The 17843-nt window shown below is 39.4% G+C and overlaps 1 protein-coding gene across 3 annotated transcripts in view; it reads left to right on the forward strand.

Moving 5' to 3' along the window:
• TMEM132D (transmembrane protein 132D) overlaps positions 1-17843 on the forward strand; it is a 263778-nt gene that overhangs the window by 54457 nt on the left and 191478 nt on the right. For 2 of the 3 annotated variants that reach the window (XM_054082875.1, XM_009555725.2), the window contains exon 2: positions 8534-9422. The exons of the other annotated variant lie outside the window; for it this stretch is intronic. In XM_054082875.1, the coding sequence (XP_053938850.1) occupies positions 8534-9422 (889 nt within the window). The remainder of the gene's footprint in view (positions 1-8533; positions 9423-17843) is intronic. 3 annotated transcript variants of the gene reach the window in all.

The raw sequence follows: 17843 nt of genomic DNA on the forward strand, positions 1-17843 counted from the left end.
TGAGAGTGTATCAAGTATAAGCACTTATAAACCCATCCAGTCAAAGTATGACAAGTGCTGGGTGAGTACGTGACCTTTGATGATCCTTGGAGTCATGCATATTAAGTTATGTGTGTCGGTTATGTCTGCTCTCACTCCAGACGCGGAGGCGTGGAAATCTTTTGATGTCATGATTCAAGTTTCAGACTGGCTTGTGGCAGTCCACAAGGAGTTCCTGACAGGCAGGCTTGTGAACTGATAGATTAATTTTGCTTTTAGTTTATTGCCCTGCTTTTGAAACATCAGACAGTGGCTTATGTTAAGCCTGAGGAGTGCTTTTGTGGTGCCGGTTGCTTTGTCTAGTGGAGCAAAAGCTCCCTCTCTAAAATATCTTTTTTATGAATGTTTTTTCTAAATTTTTCTGTAAAATAAAACTTTCTGTGTGAAAGATATTGTGCGGAGGCTGTGTTCGATAGAAGTCATTGTGGTCTGGTAACATCCTATTGACGATATAAATAATGGTCATGATCACGGCAGTTGAACGGTCCAATGAAACATGCGACCGTGTGTACTTGATCTGGGACAAACCGGCACTAGGTACAAATCTGTCATCCAGATTTACTGCACCCTTTAATTCGAATCAGAAGCTTGACACCTTTGAATGACAGTTCTTTGAGGTAGGCTAAATAGTACGCTACTAAACATGGAGCAGGTTTCTTAATTGAGGGTTGCTCTGCGCGTATATGTTGTTTTCTGATTCATAGTGTGTTTCGTTAGGAGGTTTTCTTCTTTTCCGTGACCAAAGTGGGAAACTTCTTTGTGGAGTCAATGGAGAAATCGCAAGATGGATTACAGGTCGCTGAAAAGAGCAGTCTAGCAGGATTGATAACACAGAAACAAAGGTGGTTAAGAGGTGCTTTAATGGGCAAGTTGTAACTTTGCCTCTTGCAAAGGAGTCCATCCTCTGTCTCTCTGCACACGAATATTCTCATGAAGTGTAGGCACATTGTGTCAGAGTACTTCCTTCCTTGCAGCACTTGGCATTTAAAAATTCTTTGTTTCTCACTGCAGTAGCAATGTTTGAAAGTTTTCATAAAAAGAATGGTTTGCAAGTGCGTGTTCCTCTTAAATAATTTGTACCATCATCTCTGTCTGCATCTGTGCAAAGTTTAATTTGCTTTATTCAGCATCTACTTTGTGACTGTCACTTAATGCATGTTGCGCACTCTAACAACACTCCAACTTCTTTAAAATTCTCTTGCGAGAAATGAGGAGCCACCTTTGTAAACAGAAGCTATTCTACATAGTCTGTGGCCTTGATGTTCAAGTAATCTTTCTCTTGCTTTGTACCAAGCTCTGCACAGACAAGTAGAACTGGAACAAGACTTGTAATATCTTTGGGAGAAGGGGGGTGGATGTTGGCAGGTTGGGAACACCGTTGTTCTCAGAGAGGAATGATAATTTCCTAAGGATGAAACAGTTATAGGGAGCGTTATAAAGTGAAGCAGGTTGAGCAGCCTGACATACTAGAAAGGAAAGGACTTGAAAGGAAATTGGTGACTTTTGGCTTTGAAGCTATATTTTCTTTTTAGTTTGCCACAGATAAATGCATGACTCTTTGGTTACAGGTTTCTATTTTTGTTTTCCTATTTATGACACATTGTTTTTACCTTAATGCTCTTGTGTTGGTACTTAACCTTTAGAATCGTGATGTTTGTTATTGAAAGCGTGATTTTTTTAATGGAAACTATTCTCTAACAGTATGACAACACTAGGAGGAAAGATTAGGGTTCCTGCTGCCAGAAAGCCTGGATTCTTTTATTTCCATACTAGTTGCTCTTCCAAGCAGGTGAAGAATGATGGAAAATCAGCGCTCCAGTTTGAATAGGGATAGTAATGAGTAAGCTGTTATTTCAGCCTTAGACAGCTGTGGAGAGAATAATGTAATCACTGAATGTTTATGTACAATTACATTTTCATAAGGAAATAATTAGTTGTAAGAAATAGGTCACATTCAGGATAAGAAAACTTAGCTGTTGTGCTGTTTGTGTGAAGAGTCCTCACCCCTCCACCCCCCCTTTACATTTTCAGGTTTTATCAAAATATCACTTTTGAAAATCTTTTTGAAATGTTCATATCAAATAGTGACTACAGAGAGGAATTAGGGGTTTGTGACTAGTTTCCAGTCCTGAATGCACGCTGGCTTTATAACTTTTGGTAAATCCCATCACTCTTTTGGCATCAATTTCTCGTTCTTAAAACCTTGTCCATTAACTTGAATTGTAGATTCTTTCAGGCAAATACTGTTCCTTCTGATAAAGTCTGATTTCAGTTAAGGCTTCTGGTCACAGAAGTAATAAAGATTTAATAATGTAATTAAATTCCCAGAATCAATGCTGAAGTGAGATGCTAACTAGGGAGGAAAGCTGCCCTGTAAAGGTGGATACCAGGCTGTTCACTTTTGGATGCATGTAACGTAGCGTAACCTAACAGAACATTAATCTTACTGCTTTTGATTTAATTTCTTGTCAGGGAATAACTCCAGCATCCAATTTTCAGTGTGGGTATCTGTGGGATATTCATGCATTTATGGCATCAAGTCATGAAAATAGCTTCCTGACTCTGTCTTACTGCACAGATGAGGTGTGCAGCTGTCTGAGACAGATCTCAAAGAAAATCAACTGCAGTAAGATCCTGGGTGAGTTTGCAGGGTTTTGATCATGTGATGCAGTGTGTTTCTTCCTGTGCATTTTATTTGTTGCCCTCCAATGCATCTGAGCTATGGATGTTCTTGACAGCCTATTGCCCTGAGCTGTTCTGTATCTACAGCGCTCGCTCCTTCTGAACTTCTGTTGAGCCCCACCGCGAAGCGTAACCAGTGAACAACTTCATTGCTTTTAAACGAGCAAAATGAGCAACTGCCACAAAGCCGGAATTGCCTGCCTTCCTGCCTGCCATCAAAACCTCCCATCAGTTTGTCACTGTGTCATAAAGCTGTTCTCAATAAAGCAAAGCACTTAATCTAAAGCTTGAAAATGCAGTGCTACTTGTTTTAAGCAAATTGAAGCTGCCACAATACTGGCAAAAGAAGGAACTTGGAAAGCTCCAATGCTGTCTATTCAAGCGCAAGGGCTGCACAGAAGGATACTTGAACATAAGGAAGGAACAAGACGAGCAACCAACAAATCCTATAAGCTGGGCATGATCCTACTCATATTCATGTAACACAGTCTTAATTGACTCTGTCCGTCATAAGTGGCACACACTGGCGGAGTAGATAGTCTCTCTGATAAGAACTGGGATACACCTGGGGATGGTTTTCACTGTGGCTATAGCTGAGCTTTAAACTGCCACACTTTTGAGCATTAGCAGATTCAGCAACTTAAATAGCTTAAGACTGAAATGTCTTAATTTCCCAAAAGTGAGCATGAAGTTTTGTTGGAACAGACATCCTTGTGATGTTAGTTTTCAGATGTGAAAACAGATTACACTACCAGATTTTCTTTATTCTAGAGATTTTTGGCTAAAAAAAATAAAATTCCAATGCATAATAAACTTAGGAGAGCCAAAGTGTTCAGAAGATTCAAGGAGAACAGCTGAAACTAACTAAAAAGGTAAATTTTCTGCCTGGACTGAAAAGAACAACTCTTCTCTATCCCCAAGACACAGCAACAAACTTCACCTATTTGCATTACCAGTCTGAGCTTGCAGCTGGTAAGGCAATTTTCCTAAGAAGCTACGAGAAAAAGGCTATTTATTATTTTTTTTTATGCAGTAGCATAATAGTGATTGGAAGCATGTTTTATTTCTCATGAATGCCGGATGATCGTGGATTGAACAGTTTTGAAAATAAAGGAACTGTTAAGGCAATGAAGTCACAAGGATCTGGCAATATAGAACGAAGTGAGTGGTCTAGCAGAACTCTTCAGTTTTCTGAAACTGTGGTCAATAACTGCATTAAAACAGAACTATGAATAGTGGTTTTGCCATTGACTGAGAGCTGCTGATAAATGAGGAAATAAAGATTTAAGATTTTTAGCCAGATTGCAGTACAAAATTAATATCATGGTGAAGGAAGCAGCATGACCTTTTGGAAGGCAAATGCAGCACGTTGACGGTGTCATGTTTGGGGATATGTCATCAGCAGAGGCCTTGGCTATGCAGGAGGAGACTGATTATGCTGCCTTTTTCTTGATTTTTTTTCAAATTCACTCACCTGCAAAGAATTTGCTTCTTCCACCAACAACAAGTGTTTTTCAAACAGCGTCAGTCAGTGGGGATTTACTACAGAGAGAAGGAAGAAAACCAGATTACTACAGCATCTCTTCCCAGTTGGTTACTGATTGAAATCCTCAACAAGCCATTCACAGCATGAGAGGTCAAATACAGACATAGTTAGAAAGGATTGAGAAATAATAGCTCCTGGCATAAGCACAGCATCAAAATTAGATTTTATTGGTTTGCTTCAAACTGTTGGGGATCATCTCCCAAATCCAGAATGCTCTAACACCACTCTGCAGTTGCAGAAGATTGTCTTCACCAGACCTTGCAGCAAAGCCACTTACTCCAATTGAGGGTCAGCCCTTTCAGATTCAGATGCGCTGTGAGGCATCTCTTGCTGTGGTGCTCTGGAAGAACCTTGTTTTCTCCTCAGCAGTAGCTCAGCTTAAGATATACCAATCCTATAGCTTGCCACAAGTAATCAAATCAAATTTGAGCAGACCTCCAGGGATCACAGGACTCTATCCTTCTATGGTTAGGTAAAACACAAAGTTTGTTTTAATCTGGTGCCGTTGGTTTTGATGTCGACCCAGAGTGTGTCAAACTGTGTCGTACATCCACACAGGCAACTAGTGAGACTGGTTAATGTACTCTTGCACTTGGTTATTCTGCTGCCAAATTCCCAAATATTCAAGCCTTCAGGTGTAGTGGTACAGTAAAGATAAATTGCAATTCCCAAATTTCACTGTATATTTTTGTCTTGGTGTTGTTTCCTTAACAGCACTTCAGTTTCCTATCCTTTATTTTGACATATTCAAACTGAGAGATTCACTGTGCAATTTTTATTTATTCGGCTGGGTCATTCCCGTGGAATTTGGACTATGATGGTATAGTTCTAATGTAATACTAAGGGTAGATGGTATGACTTAACTCTTTAAAACTCCGCTTTTATGTTGGGTGCCAACCATTAAGACAAAAATTTGTAATCTTCTGCAATTCTGCCTTTGTAAAAACATGTATAATTTCTACAAAAATAGACATGGTTGCAATTAAGGATGCTGATAGCTGGTTTTGTTTTTAATTTTCTATCCTTCAGAGTCCTTAATAAACTTTCACGGTCAAAATCCAGATGGTACTGCAGAGCTCAGTGTAGTTTTTGAAACATTTTTTTTTCTGTTTGTGCTGATTATAACTCTCCCCAGATAAAAGTGTAAAATTGTTTGAATTTTTGGCCTTTGGCTGTTTGGAAAGCTGCTGTCAGCTTCCAGCACAAGCCAATTCGTATTCTGTGCACGTCCACAGCTTTGTGGTAGTGGAAGTTCAAGAGCGAGCAGACTAGTTTGCCATTGCCCAAAAGTTTAAAAACCAGTGATCCCTGCTCTGTCTGGTGAGATTGTTTCCTTTTTTTAATAGGCAGTTCACCTTCTGGGTTGTTTTGTTGTGTTGTTTTTTGGTTTTTTTTCTAATTTGTGTTGCTCTCCTATTCCAAAGAGTCATTGATTTACAAACTCTGAGGAACATTGTCCTGCGGAGACGAGGAATACAGAGGGAAGATTTTTAATCCCTTAGATAATTAAGCACTAAAAGAAATGATTAAAAAATTATGAGGTGAAACACTCTGTTAGTTTTAATATAAAAATAATGTACTTCTCCCTGTGGAATGTAAGGGAGGGAGCTGCAATCAAAATAAGGGAAATAAAAAATTGAATACCCTGAGCTTTTTTCCTCTCTCTGTGTTGCCTCCTTGATGCCTGGCTGTGTTTAATGGTGCTATGCCAAGCTGTTGGGAGGAGTACAAAATGAGTGTGGAATTTATAAATGGGACATTAGATGGAGGAACGATGTAATGGGCTGAGTGATCTGAGGAATACAACAGCAGAACAGATTTCGCCTTAGGGCTGGAGAGGAGAGATGCATCCCTGCAACTCTAAGTACCAGCAAAGCCATTTAGAGTTGTTAGAAATCTTTGTTGGGGGATTATCTAGAAAAAGGTCTTTAAAAACCTCATCTGCTCTCAATGAGTATCTGGAGAGGGAGTGGGACCTGAATGCTGAAAAGACCAAGGCTAAAACAAAGGGTGTCTTTGCATGCAAATAATCTCTGCGCTTTACTCATGATGAAAACAATCAGAGAAGTCTTGGATGTGACTTTCTTTAAGTTCAAACAAGATCTAGACTTCCCATCTCTAGGGATGATGGCATTTCAGCCTTTTATGGCTGCTGCGATTTACACTCTCATATGATGGTTTGTGCCAGGGCGATTTTCCCAATCCTTCAGATGGAGTTTGTTTCTAATTCCAGATTTCAGAGTTGACATTAATTAAACATTTAAAAGCAAATTTTAATTTATTTTAATTTTTTATTGGGAGTGGAATTTCAGGTTTTCAAGACGGAGATAAAGATTTCCAGAACTGTGAAACCTTTCTCCTCAATCCTTTCTTCCTGACCTCTTTCAATCTGAGACTCATTCCTCTGTCTTAGAGCTGAACGATGCCCACACTTTTGCTTGTTTGTGTTTCGGTGTTCTGTTTATTTATTTATTTTAAGTATCCTTCTGTGTTTTTTTTTCTTTTATGTACAGAATATTCTTTCCTCCCGTTTCCCAGTTATTAGTCTGCATTACAGGAGTCCCTAGAGACCTTAACTGAGATCACAGCCTTGCCATTGTAGGTGATGCTCTTACGTAAATAGTAGGATAAGTCTGTTGCTTTTGCAGTCTACACAGGCAAAGAGTGAGATGAAATATATAGCAATACCCTTATTTGTTGGACATAGAACAGCAGTGCAGGAAAAACTACTTGTCAGAGATTGGACAAAGCCTATAGCAGAGGGAGGTCCCCTTTTGCTGTGGATGTGCTTTGATTGACACGCTGGTTATGGGTAGCATCAGTGGAGCCTCCTGCAAAGGTGACTTTGCCTTTTGGATTATAACGCCCGTAGGTAGATAAGGTGATTGTTGCTGTGTGAGGCATTTCCAGATCATTTTTAGTCAATGCCTGTGGTCTGAAAGCAGTGGGTTTTAGGAACGGTATCTTCCTGTAGGATTTACAGATAACAAGTCTCTTCTATCCTGTTCTAGGATTTGCGGTGATTTAGAGTAGATAAATAGTAGAGCGGTGGTTAGGAGTAACCAAGACCAGTTTAGGCCACCATGGTACTTGATGAGAAAAATAAATATTTAGGTCAGATGCCTAGCACAAAAAATAAGTACTAATAAAGCATTTGTGGACTAGAGCTTGAGAAACTGGGTTGTCTTTGAATAACCATTGGTGATAACCCTTTGTCACTTTTCTCAGTAGGGGTAAGGATTTGGATTTGTTATGGGGGGAAAAAAAAAAAGCAATTTATTTCACAATTAGGCTGTGAAGACGAAGGTCCGATGTTCGAGCAGGAAAGGTCATGTTGTATTTGCATCTGTATTTTTTAACAGTGTGTCTTTGGGACTGACAGTTCCTAGAAAGGATGGAAAGCTTATTCTATAATATGATAGCCTGCCTCAGGTAATTGCTTGATGGCACAGCTAAAATAGATATCTTGCAGTAAGAGAGGCTCAGTGTCATTGAAAATGTTCTTTCAGTGTGCAGTGATGTTCTGCCTACAGATAATTCAGTTGTGCTAAGGAACAATGTAGGGTTAGGCAGCAACAGCGGCGTGAATTGTGACACCTTTTTTACAGAAAAAAGAAACCCAAAAACCTCTTTTCATATATGAAGTAAAAGAGAAGGGCCTATAACCTGGATGCAAATAAAGCTTGTTTTGTAAACCTCTAGTGTACTAGACTGTTGTAAAGGAGCTTTTGTGTAAATGATTGTTGTGCTAACTATTTTTAAAGGAAAATTCAGCCTTGTGCAGAAAAACACTTAAAGTCCATGTGTTGCTCGAGAGTGCTGAAAAGAAGGTTGAAGTGAACTTCAAGTGGTCCACGTGCAGCATATAATGTAAAATCCTTGCATTGGTTTCCTCTACGGGTGCAGCTTGCTTTAGTGATCAAATTTCTTTTAAATGTGCCTGCACAGTGATCTTATATTGCAGAAGCCAAGTGAGTAATTTTGCTCTCCTATAATAGATGTGTATTACAATTGATGATGTGACCTTTGGCATGGGCAAACCTACACAAGCTACTTCTTTTAATCTAGCTACCATGTAGAACATAACATTGTTTTCCAAGCTAACCGGGTAAATCTTCATCTATCTAGATGACTTCTGCATGATGACACTTGCTATGCCACTGGTATCACGTTCAAGTCTGTAAATCCCCTCAATAAAGTCAGCGAGGTTATATCACAGTATGACTTGAAGATCTGATCTTTTCAACTTTCCTTTCCTTTCAACAGTGACTGAAAGTCGGGGGATCCTGGAGAGCATACAGAGATTTTCTTTACTGCCAACTTACTTGCCTGTGACCTATCGTATCCACAATGCAGATGTTTCCTTCTTTCTTAAGGAAGCCAACCAGGATATTATGAGGAATTCTAGCTTGCAGTCCCGAGTGGAATCCTTTTTGATCTACAAATCCAAGAGGCCACCGGTGTTAAATGCCAGCTACGGACCTTTTTCCATTGAACAAGTAGTGCCCCAGGACTTGATGTTGTCTTCAAATCCATTTGGATCCACTAACAAGTTCTCCTTTAATTGGAAACTTAAGGCCTTCATAATGAGTGACAAAATTTACCCAAGCAAGCCCAAAGTCCAGGTCCTGTTCTACATTGTGGGCAGGGACTGGGATGACTACAGCACCACGGAGCGACTGCCCTGCCTGCGGGTGTTTGCCTTCCGAGAGACGCGGGAAGTCAGAGGCAGCTGCAGATTGCAAGGGGATCTGGGATTGTGTGTGGCAGAGCTGGAGCTCCTGCCAAGCTGGTTTAACCCCCCCACGGTTGTTGCTGGCCGTAAGAAACAAATGGATCAGTCTGAAGGGAGCCCTGTGGAGCTTTACTATGCCATACAACCAGGAGATGAGAAAGGGGAATGCACCAAGGAGGATGTAAGGAAAAGTAATGGAATCCGACCAGGGCGCAATGACATTGATGAGTCGGGACCTCCTTTGCAGAGGATTGGAAGTGTTTTCCTTTACCAGACACATGCTAGTCCTTCTTTAAATGAAATGAGATTGGATAATAACATTGCCATCCAGTACGTGCCAAAGACTGTCAAGCAAGGTGACATTTTGACTTTCCTTGTATCTGTTGCTAAAAACTCAACAGAAGATCAGTTCACACTGAGGTAAGGCTAGTTTGTGTTTCTTTGGTACCTTATTTTTTTGTTACACCGCTCTTCTTATGGGAAGTCATTTCCTCATATGTAAACTGCGTAACAAACCCTCAGTTGCTGCTTTACAGAACTTGTATTGCAGTTGGTTGACTCAACATTTCTCCAACTGTTCAGTCGCACGAGATGAACTCCGGCTCAGGAGCTTTTAAATGTGCCACTGCTCCTAATCTTTCATTGAACTCCTATTAAGATTAGTAAAGCTCAAATCTGCAAAAGTATTTATAGGAAGTGAGCAAGAATTAGGCATCTAAGTAGGATTAATATGCTTAAACATCTCTCCTTAACTTGTTGTAAGCCTGGTTCTGTTTCATAGGATGTTTAGGGTTCCTACGTATTATTGATATAACAAAACCATCTCTGAAAATGAAAAATATGTGAGGCTGCCGGTGGTTGTTTTATGAATGTAACGTCAAGTGCAGCAGTGATTTACTTTGCTTTCCAAGCATTCGGGTACTAACGTGGAAAGCTTACTACAGCCAGCAATATAATAAAAGCAAGAACAGCAAAGACTATGAGGCTGCATGATGTTAAAGAGTAGATGTGCGTGGCATGCAAGTGAGACTATCCAGTTGTCTTGTCTTTTCAAGTTTGTCATTCTGTGTTCCAGCACCATAAAGGAGGGTTGTGTGCTGATACACACAAGATTGGTGTGTGTAGAGCTGATATCGTTCTTTTATCCCTTATCAATGGCTCATGTCAGCTCTTTTAGAACTGGAATATTTGTCCTAGAAATGACCATTGATGCCAAAGCTTGCAAAAGCTCCCAAAACATAAATCCAAGGGGGAGGCGCATCATATGCGCCATGATAAACAGCTGTGTTGAGCGCTGGGGATGCTTGATGCCTTAATCTAAGAAATCGTATCCTATTTTGACTTGAGACAAAATAGATTCTCCATTCTCTGGTGGTTATACATCTCAAACTCCAGAAATTCTCTAGTTGAAATCACCTAGGATATGTTTCAGGACCCAGTTATTAAAATGGCACAAAGCTGTAAATGGAACGTTGTTCAGCTTGGATGTGTCCCTCATACTGGAGTAAAAGAGTGTCAGATTTGACTTTCCTCGTTATCTGCTAGAGGACAAACACCAGTGGGCTACCTGCTCTCCTTACTATATCAGATTTTAATTTTCTGAGTCAACCTGCCTGAGATTAAAGTTGCTTCTTGAGTGACTAATTTCGAGACAGACAACCCGAGTTCCTCATAGTACGACTTCAGGGATGCTTTTCTGCCTTTGTCTATACTGATAACTTTAAAAGGGACATTACCTCAGACATGCATATGAAAATTGGTTTAAATACAAACATTAGAAACCATTTCTCACTAAGAGAGAACTGAGGCAAAAAATCTTTCATTGTTTTTACTCTGTAAATGCAGGGCCTGATATATTTGACTTCAAAGCATGTATATTTCTGTCAATCAATTGAAAGTAGAACTGGTTATAACCATGGTAATTATATTATGTAGGTTTATAAAATTTTCAGAAATATTGGTTTATTTAAATTAGGATGAAGACTGAAGACAAATTCTTAAATGAATGCTTCTAAAGTTAGTTTTCTGGAACAGAAAGGAAATGATGCGTTTGAATTTTATCTTTTTATTTTGAGATCTAAGGTATCATAGAACAAAAAAAAAAAAAGCTAAAAATAGATAGCAAATACCGGTTCAAAATGAAAAATGTGGCCTTTTCTTCTTCAAAAACATCAATTTGCTTTTGCTTTTTAAAAACATAAAGTTCTGTAACAGCTTGGTGTTACTCATGTCACTTTCATGAGTTTTGATTTCTCTTGACCTGCTTTCCTAACGGTAACTGGCTTTCAGAATAATCTGCTGCGATATCAGAGTAGTTAAAATATCTGTTCTACTGTGCTTCTAAAGCAAGATTGCCTGTCTGTCTTTGATCACGCTACAGCATGTCTAAGCTTTTGTTTGGTTGTTTTCTTAGTCAGAATTGTGATACCTATGTTTTGCATTCATCCCACCATGACACGTACATAGCTGATCCAGTTTTCAGTGAGCACTAGTTTGTGTGTAATCTTCTGTTGTAATGGTAAAAGCTACTACCAGGTAAGAGCAAAAATTAAGCTTGATTAAATGCTTTGGCTTAAGTTCTTTTTTATGTTGGCATCTCCTCTTAGCTCAGTGTCTCACGAGACGTTTGCGCTTCTTTCATGGCCCTCTCTTTAGGAGTGAATGTCGCTGTGATTAGATACTGAAGTAGCCTTTGGCTGAAACAAGGCCGTTGTTCGTGACTGGAAATCTTGCATGTCAGTCTAGCACATCCATTATCCATAACTAAATGATCTTTTAAGGTCCATTCCAACCCAAACTGTTCTGTGATTACATTATGTAGGTTCTCTTGACATGGATAACTGAAGACTGCATTTGCGATATGCTTTCCAGTTCCGATCTCGTAACAAACTTTCCAGCTGGCATTGTGTAAAAGCCATCAGAGATCTTTTCTGTGACCTGATTGAGCTTTAAGTCTCTCAAGCTTTAAATTCTCTTGGTTTGTGGAGGTATAAACTTTGGGTCAAGATAGACTGAAATAAATTAGATCCTTTTAGGACATGTAAATATGAGGCTATGAACGGATGTGAAAGGTTTTCCAATCTGTCAGCTGAGATGGAGAAAAACTAAGCAGAAATAACCCATTCATTTAGATAATAAAATGATTGATTGTAATACATAGGAAAGGATCGGAGACCTTGTCCACTTGGAAGAAATGGGAAGTGTAACGGGAAAAAAACTGCAGTTTGAGGAGCGGAAGAACAGTCTCTGGCCTCAGCTGTTACACAGAAGGTCCCTCTGTTTTTTCCAGATGATCCCTTTTTCCTGTACAGTGTATGGATTCTCACCAACTTGTGGCCAGTTTTTGTGTTTCTAAATGAAAATAACCTTGCCTGTTGTGCAACATAAACTAGATGGGGTAAACGGAGGATCGCACATTGAAACCCACTATGTGGTCAAATAACTTGGAAGGGCTATAGAGGAAGTAATGTGTTTCACCAACCTGATTTTCCACAAGTCGCTTCTGGAGCGAGACTTGGCTCTAACACACTCCTGGTGTTTCCAGCTTTGGGGTTCCATGGTCTGGAAGGGAATCCCAGGAGCGTAGAGAAAACCTTGCTTAGCTCCTTAGTTTATGAAGACCATAAATTAATTCTGTAGGTACCTGTTGCATTTGATTAATAAGAGGCTAATACGGCTAGCGCTACCAGCTCTTGTCAGGGAACGAAGACCAGATTATTTCTTGCAGACACAAATTTGGTATATAATAATCAGAAAGCTTCAAGGGTCACTTTAAGCGAGTTGGCTAACCTGCTGCCTCCTCTAACCCGGCAGAGCTGGGAATAGTGACTGCTTCCATGCTGCGTCCTCTGATTGTTGTGGCAGTACTGCTTCTTGGGACAAAACCTTGTGTGTTAGTGGCTGCCGCGCACTCTAATGGATGTTGGTCTTTAGAGTTTCTGCTCCGATATGGTAAATATCAATAAAGCCACTGTGTGCTGATTCTGTCTAGTCTTTTCTCACTCTGATCTCCTCTCTGATAAAGGAAAGTGCCCCTTCCCCCAACAACTCTTTTATGAGAAAATTGTATTAATCCTTATTTTGAATCAGTCCCTTATTTTTAGAAGTTCTACCTTGAATGGCAGCAAGACTTGGAACTGTATTCATAAAGTGAGGCCAAGAGCTGCTGGCAAAATGCTTTTACCATTGCTTTTGCTCCACTGGACTGGAAATCATGGCTTGGACAGATGGAAAATATAGGATATACAGGTCAAAAAAACCAAGAAAAAGCTATGTGAAACAACCAAGCATCAATGATCATCACTGAATATTTTTTGTTTCAAAACAATTATGTTTTGAGTAAGCTCTATTCCTATATTAATAGGAAATTGTCTCCAAGGGGAACCTTCTAGAAACTACTAAATGCTAAAACATGCAGGGAAAGGTATCCTTTATGTGGATTAGTTTTTTTCCTTGTACTGCTGTTCTGCACGGGGGAAGATTTAGAGTAGTGAACGTGAAACTGATGGACTGCTTTTAATTTTGTGAAAGAGTTGGACCATGAGAACCAAGGTCTATGTTTTGTTTTTTAATGAACTCGAGAAATTAAAAATATTTGTCTTGACTCTGTATGGGTGTGAGAGAGAGCGGAAAAGAAGTAAGGAGATAAATGTAAATAATGGCTAAATAATGAACTAGTCCTGTAAGTGCCAGGTCTTAAGCTTGGGCTGGAGCCCTGAGCCCTAAGAAACTGACTGATTTCTCAGCTTAATTCACACGCTTGCTTCCTCTTTCATCTTGGCCAAGTCATTTAACCTCTCTGAAGCCATTTTATCACTGCTAATATCAACAATTATTTGAAGGTGACGTGATGCGTACAAGCAATGAACAATTATGTCTTCCCAGTGAAGCAGTATTAAATGCCTTTATAAAGTAAGTCATTGAATGCCCTATGCCTCTGTCATATTATCTTCTCTCCTTTTGAATGTGAATTAATTATTCATTGTATTCTTTGCAACTGACCACAGGGGAGGGGTTTGTGCGGACGCACAAATAGTGTCATGCACCCCAGCCCAAAGAAACCTGCTGGAGAGCCCACAGCCGTGCCTCTGCGAGCAAAGGCAAACCTCAAAGTCTATTAACACAGACCAGCCCTGGACATTGAGCCTATGCAGTGCCAGAGACTGTTTCATCATCTTTCTGCATGCTGATGAGCAGAGAAGGCTGAAGACTATCTGTTCTTTCCGTCAAACTCTGTTGAAGTTTGTGAAAAATATTCTGATCTATTTTGGTTTATTATTTCTTCAGATTTCAAAATATGCATAGTGGAAATTGGAATTGAAAGGAAATCTTTATCTGAAGTTTTTGTGCTGAGAAAGGAAAACAAAGTGTTATTTCTTTTCAGTCCTTCAGAATGCTTTCAGTAATTAATGCTTCAAAGTTTCTAGTGTTATGCAATTACAATTCCCGTTTGCTGCAAGCCCAAATTATTGCTGGTTATTAACACTGTGTTGTGTTACATACATTACAATTACTATACATAGGGATGCCAGAGTTTTCTAAACATAGGAATGTGAGTTTTCTGCATCTAACCTGTAGATATAGTTCTTTTTTATTAGGATGTTTTTGCTGAGTCTAGTAAATATAAGCTTCCTTTTTTTGTTTTAAAGTTGACAGTATTGATACTTGCTGTATGCAACCTTTTCAATTTGTTTTCCTGGTTCTGGAGATGAATCAACAAAGAAGCAATAGAGATGGAACTGCCTTAGGTACTTAATATCAGGCACAGATATATTCATGAATGAATGAAAAAAGTTGTACCTTTTTTTTTTTACAGCTATTCAAGTTGTAATTACACTTAAGTGAATCCTGTGTGCTACATTATATGCAGTTATTAACCTTAAAAAAGTAAACAAAGTTCTGACAGAAACTCATGATGAGCGATCCTTTAGTTTCCCAAACCCTTTTCATTTCTTCATTCTGAAACGACATCTGGAATACCAGAGTTTACCAGGACATTGGGAAATGTGCAATTTTGTTGCATCCATCTCTTTTCAAATTGTAATATGGACTTCGCCAGAAACTGATGGTACAGGGTAGGGTGCCAGTGTCAGGTGGGGCAGCGTGAGGCATCCTGGAGCACAGGGAGGGATGCAGGATCTGGTGCTGCTCCCATTTAAGAGAACTCCATTCTGTTTTTATTTTACACTGCGGTGTAGTGTGTGTTACTCTTGTTGTATGTCCTTTTCTCTAATGGTTAGCATAGGAGTGGAGAGCTGTATCCTTTCATTAACAGGTGGAGCCCAAATCCACTCTGTTTTTTTGAGTTATTTGGGGTTTTTTTTCCCATATGCATCCACTTTGCCAGAAGTATCTGCAGCAGTAGCATGGGAATAATTAGACTTTTCACTGAGGATCCAATAGCTTCACTTCTCCCTCCAGTATAACCTAGAGCATGCACTGCCTTATTGTAATTCCTACACTCGTGTCCTCCAGTAATAAGAGTTTCGTGGTAGAAATGTGCATTTAAGGGCTGAGCTCCTCAGAAAGGGTTGGTAAGAACTGCTTGTTGGTTCCAAGAGTTTGGGTATGGCCATGTAATAATAAAGTAAAGCGTTTTTAGGCTTCATATGCGCTGTACATTCACAGGATCTCTCTGGAGTTGCTCCCACATTGGCGTAACACAGGGATGTAGCTTCCTGGCAGTCATGTGCTCTGAGTGACATCTGTGGGGAGAGCATTCACCTACCACTACTGCATCCCAAGGTGCTCCAGGGTTAGGCTTGGAGTGAGCTTCCAGTGGGCTGATGTAAGTGCCTGCAGAGTGAAAGCGCTCTTACTGTTTTGCTCTCCTATGGCAGGCAGATTCATATGCAAAATATACACTTTGCAAGCAGTTCTTTTTTTGCTCTCCTACCTACCTGTCGTGTTCACTCTTTTTCTTTCCTGGGAAAGTGTTTTTTTTTTTTCCCTGCTGAAGTCAGCTAAGTTTATATTCGAGTGCATGATGACCTCCCTGCAAGCATGGGGCATGATGGTAAGAAGTGAGAATGTGTATTGTGCAGTGGAGGAGGTGGAAGGAGTGCAAAGGGGCATGGGAATAATGTATGTTGAAGAGAGGACTTTTCCACCAGCATTTTAGTGCCAGAAATTGGAATATTTTTGTATGAATATCTAAGTAGAGAAAATTATTCACTTGTGCTGTCTGCTTAGCTCTGCTTTTTCCTTTATATATGTGACCTATTGCATCCAAGAGATGCTGCTGGAGTGGAAAAATAAACTCCAAGAGAAGAAAGAAAACCTTGTGTTTGACAGAAGTAGCTGGAAGCTGGGAGATGAGCTTTTACTACTTCTAGTGCTGTCATAGGCTTTTCATTGTGATGTGGAAGTCAAAGGCTAATCTAAAAAAGAACTTAATGCTCCAAAAGGGCCAGTGGTGAGCACGCTGGTGCATGGTGGAGTGAAAGAAAGGAGGACCTTTGGGCATCACAGCTGCAGCCAAAGGAAAATTGGGATAAAAGTACACGCAGTCAGAGATTTTGAAAAACGAAGCCCTAGTCTTTGTGTTGCTCATGTGCTAAGAAGAAATTAGTAACGTCTGTCTTGGTAAAATGATGAATGAACTAATACAACATCTTCGGTTAAGAGGTACTAAATGAATACGAAGAACAGTTACAATCCACCAGACCCCATAAGTCATTTGGCAGCTCACTTCTGCAGTAATGATTGATTTGCTTATTGACTTGAATTCTGTATTTATTTGAGAGAGGAAATCCTATCAACAATGATTTGGAACAGTCCTGAGTTATTTAATATCTTATAGGATCTTCCTTTTGGTGTATATATTTTTGTCAAATGACATTAAAAATTGTGAAGGAGAATAATCTCTTAATTGGAAAAGATTAGGATTGGGTTTTCAGTTAAAGAATCCTGCCTTTGTTTCTCATATACTTTCATGCTTACAGCATTGTGGCCGTAAATGTTTTCTTTAGCTGTTGATGCTGAGTGAGTAGCTATTGGATTTTTTTTTTTCATTTGGAGGAAATCCAGTTTAGCTTCACCAGCGGAAAGAAGCGTCCTGATTTTCTACTGTTAAGTGAGTCTACGCTATCCTAACCTATATATATAGTTTTGGGTTTCACTGTCAAAATCTATCACAAGATTTCCAGAGAAAAGTAGTAAATAGTATAAAATACAGTTATTCTTATGAAATGACTAAAGGTTTTACTGAAAACTTGTAAAACTGATATGATGAGAAAGGTGAGGTTTTGTATAAACTGTATCTATGATATTTCTGCATTTGTAAACCAAAGTTGAGGGTCAGAGATACGTAGGTACCATTTTTATCAACTGTTGAGAGGGTTTGTGTTCTGTATATGGTATCTTTAATGTCTTTTTTTCCTTATTATAATTGTGGGAATACAGTGACTAGCATGAAGCTGTGGTAGCGAACGAGCAATGCTCACTGATAATTGGGAAATTTTTTCCTGAGAGGCCCCTAGAGTTTAAGTTCCATGAACTACTCTTATTTGTCACTTTATTTAACAATCGATCAGTAATAATTCAGCAAACATGAGAAAGGCTACGTAAATACACGAGGGTTGCAGAGTCAAGATCATTAGCACTCAATTTATACAGCAAGAAAATATGAGCAAGATTGACATTTATCAAATTGCTTGTGTGCTTTTCTAGTGCTGAGCTAAATCAAATTTTATTCTTGGTGCTGAACTAGATCATATTTTAGTAGTAGAAACAATTGGGCAATAAGTGGTGATCAGGAAGGTTATCAGGCACATAAAACTCTGTAACGAGATGAGCTTTTCTCTGTGTTTTAAATTATGCGGCTATTTCATGGTATCCCAA

Source organism: Cuculus canorus, chromosome 17, assembly GCF_017976375.1.
Source record: "Cuculus canorus isolate bCucCan1 chromosome 17, bCucCan1.pri, whole genome shotgun sequence".
Lineage (NCBI taxonomy): Eukaryota > Metazoa > Chordata > Aves > Cuculiformes > Cuculidae > Cuculus > Cuculus canorus.